Consider the following 3,778-nt stretch of genomic DNA (forward strand, 5'->3'; position numbering starts at 1 on the left):
TTTGAACACTTCCAATCACACAGGATATCAGCCATAGAGCATTTGTCACCTGGAATTGCTTTCCAACTCTGGTGCAATGTAGAAAATGGATTGGCAATCAAAGCCAACCAAACTATGGCCCAAAAGCTGTGTAAAGTGGGCCTGCCTGAACCTCCTAAAGAGTATTTTTAGGTTTTGGCTAACCAGTTAAATTGGTCCACTTTCAGAGTGAAATGAGGATTGCAAAACACATGAAAACACATGAAAGTTTTGGAGAAGAACCATATCTTTGCTCCACCAAATCTGTTGGTTGAACTGATAGGAAAACAGGTATGAAAAAGAGTAGTTTAGATTAGATTTTAGTGAGAAATTCTTTTATTATATTCCAGTGGTCAGACACTGGAACAGGTTGTAGAGAAGTTGTGGATGCCCTGTACCTGGAAGTGTTCAAGGGCAGTTGGATGGAGCTCTGAGCAATCTGGTCTAGTGAAAGGTGTTCCTGCCTGTGGCAAAGAGGTTGAAACTAGCTGATCTTTAAGGTCCCTTCCAATCCAAAGCATTCTGAGATTCTGTGATTCTATGGAGGACATCAGAATCAATTGTAGAGCAGGGTGTCCTAAGCATGACTCTACAGAGTAATGCCTTCCTAATTCATGAATGCTGCATTTTTTTAAGATCATGTCTAATCTTTTTTGCATCCTAACGTCAACAGGAATCTTTTGATTTAAAAAAAAATAAAATCAATATATCTATAATCTTGTTCAACAGCTAAGAGTTAAGTTCCACTCATTACAGCATTCTAAACATTTCCTGATCCAAGAAGGATTTTTATTTCATTAGTGGTAGTCTTCTAGGAAATTGTCCCATTCCCTAGGTGTACAAATGCACCCTTTCAAGGCACAGAGGAGGATTCCTTTCTAACCATGGGGGTTATGTCACCCTCAGGGTGCTCATCTTGGCCAGGTTCTCCAACAAGCTCTTATTGATCCAATCCTCCCTATGAATCACCTTGTCCAGTGCCTCAGCAGAAAACAGCTCTGTGGGAGCCCAGAGAGCCTGGGGTGACGGAACCCACTCACGGACCTGGTTCCATATCAGTGAAACAAATGTGTCCTTGGGAAAAAATCCCTTCCTTACACATTCTCCCCTACTACTCAGGTGAAAACAGCGGCAACAGCACAGACAGTAGAGTTTCAATCCAGAGCTTCAATCCAGAAGGTCACGTGTATTTGTACGTCACATCATGTTTTCACTACCTTTTGTTTCACCTTTTTTTTAAATTTTTAATCCTTTAGCAAATACCTTGGTGTGAATGGCCACCAGCTCAAATGCTCTGCCTTGGCAACAAGGGGACTCCCAGGAAGCCCCAGCAGTGCTGCAAATCTCCTCCCTCCACACCTGCCAGAAAACAATTGCAGGGAAAAAAAAAACCTTCCTGAGCTTCCTGTGCCTTTCAGGCAGGGGGAGTAGGGAATGGCCCGAAGGCAGAGTCACTGATAAAAGCCACCCTGGAGGACTTCTGCCCTCCTCCATCTCCCAGCCACTATCAGACTCCTCCCCTCAGCAGTTTCTGTCCTCGTCCAGCATCCGACACAGATTAACCACAGCTCTCTGCTCTCCAGCGACAGTGCCACGCCAGGAGTGCTCCAGTTCCACAGCTAGGGGACTTTACAACACAGAGCTTCGGCCAGACAGGCAGCAGCTTCCCTCCAGCCCGATACAGCAACGGGAACGCCTCTGCTAAGACCACATGGCCACTTCGGGAAAAGTAAGGACAATGCCTTTTCCATCTTCCTTTCCGAGCTGCCCTGCTCTTGGGGAAATACTCTGCAAATGGCTCAGCCTGTGCACTGCTACTGCATGCCCTCTCTCCTCCCACCTTACTCCCCCAGCTCTTCCAAACCCCTTTGAATTCCATGAGCTTCTGCTTTCCTACAACTGCACCTGTCAGTACCTGCACTAGGTAGTGCCTTTCTCCTCTGTCCAGCCCACCAGCTCAGGAATGAAAATACAGAATTGTACTGCTCTGAAAAACACCCTCCTGCTCAATCCCACTCTGTGCCCTTGCTTTGGCAGGAAATGTAGCTCTTCAGTGGTTCCATCTTGCAGCCACTCATCTCCTGCATTCAGCTTGTCCATGGCAATACCCTTTCAATCTGCAAGCTCCATTTTGCTGATGTCAAACCAGCTTTAGGTTTATCAGTTGAGCAGGGTTTGAGCAACGTCACACACAAATCATCCTTTTGGCAAGGGAAAAACGGTCCAGTTGTCAACCAGATGGGGACCGTTCCGTAACCCCTCTCAGTTACCTTCAGCCCAGTGTCTTACAAGGCTGACATCAAAGCTCTTTGTGGCATTGGCACTAGGTAGGGTCCACAGTCGCCATGGGAGCACAATCTGTCCATTAACATATGACAATGTTAGGAAAAATCCCCTGAAGCCATAAAACCCCAATCATTTTCCAAAGTTATACCTGATACTCTTTGCATGACAAAGCACAAATGGTGTTTCCTCAGACCCCTAACTAGGCCAGTGTTTACTGAGTATCACTTGACTTCAGGGGAAGCTGAGCACTACCAAGTTTGTCCACCTCTGGTTTAGATGCTTGCAGGATGACTGTCCCCAAGTGTGTGCTAAAGGAAAATGTTCCCATGCAGCATAATCCTCTCGGTTGCTTCCAGGTTATCAGATGCAGAGCTGCTGTTGCCTGGGCTGCAGGACACCCACTCTCCATTGAGGAGGTGGAGGTTGCACCTCCAAAGGCAGGTGAAGTCCGGATCAAGGTAAAAACACATTTCAATTACTTCTTCTTCACCCTTGTGGGAATTGCTCTTCTTGTGGCTATACCTTGGATATAACTCAGAGATCTGTGTCTGCCAGTAGGCTTTAAGTGTCCAGAGCTACCTTAGCTCAAAGACACCATCTGCCAGGGCCTCTGTTTCAGACTAGTCCTTGCCTAAGCTGTCTCATAGGAATTGGCATCTCCAGCCCGTGCTCTGCTGGACCGACCCCTGTGATCCTCACTGTGGCCTCCTCTCCAGTCCCACCTCCATCTCAGTCGGGAGGAAAGCCACATGGAGCATTCAGCATGAGGAGAAGGGGAAAGCCCAGCCCAGGCATAGCCTGCTGCCATGGAGTGTCAGCACTGATTGTGGGGGCACCATAGCACCCCTGGGAAAATTACTTCCACAAACTGAGTAAGTCAGAGGCCAGGTCACCAACACTTTCCTCTACAAACAGCTTGTGGCGGCAGGCATCTGTCGCACGGATGAACACCTCTTGCAAGGCTGCTTTCCCAATGCAGAATTCCCAGTTATCCCAGGCCATGAAGGAGCTGGAATCGTGGAAAGCATTGGAGAAGGAGTGACCACTGTGAAACCAGGTAACTGGCACACACAAAAACACATGCCTAGGATTCAGCTCTCCAACAGGTAGCACCCTCAGGGTCTGCCCGCAGAGGGGCACCTAACAAGGGATATGTGTTCTCCCAGGTGACAAAGTCATTCCCGTTTGCGTCCCTCAGTGTGGGGAATGCAGCTTCTGTTTGAATCCTGAATCCAATTATTGCTTGAAATCCCAGTGAGTTTGCTTCACATTCCCCTACACCTACACCTACTCTCTGACAAGTCTGACACCCCCCCATCAGTGCTTTAGTCAATGAAATACAAATGTTTGCACCTCCCTATAGTACCTCTGAACCACAAAACCTGCTGCCTGACAAAACCACCCGGTTCACTTGCAAAGGGAAGCAGATCCACCACTTCCTGTGGGTCAGCACCTTTGCAGAATACACCGTGGT

General features: G+C 47.7%; 1 protein-coding gene across 1 annotated transcript; it reads left to right on the forward strand.

Annotated features, from left to right (window-relative positions):
• Window positions 1-1,565: 1,565 nt before the first annotated feature.
• Window positions 1,566-3,773, forward strand: LOC108641493 (alcohol dehydrogenase 1-like; the record flags this gene model as incomplete). Its single annotated transcript, XM_029964545.1, has 5 exons — window positions 1,566-1,747; window positions 2,661-2,762; window positions 3,220-3,361; window positions 3,471-3,558; window positions 3,668-3,773. Coding segments are annotated over exons 1-5 (456 nt in total), but the record flags the coding sequence as incomplete, so codon positions are not given.
• Between the last annotated feature and the right edge of the window lie 5 nt (window positions 3,774-3,778).

This window comes from Manacus vitellinus, unplaced genomic scaffold (assembly GCF_001715985.3).
Source record: "Manacus vitellinus isolate BGI_N305 unplaced genomic scaffold, ASM171598v3 scaffold_745_pilon, whole genome shotgun sequence".
NCBI lineage: Eukaryota > Metazoa > Chordata > Aves > Passeriformes > Pipridae > Manacus > Manacus vitellinus.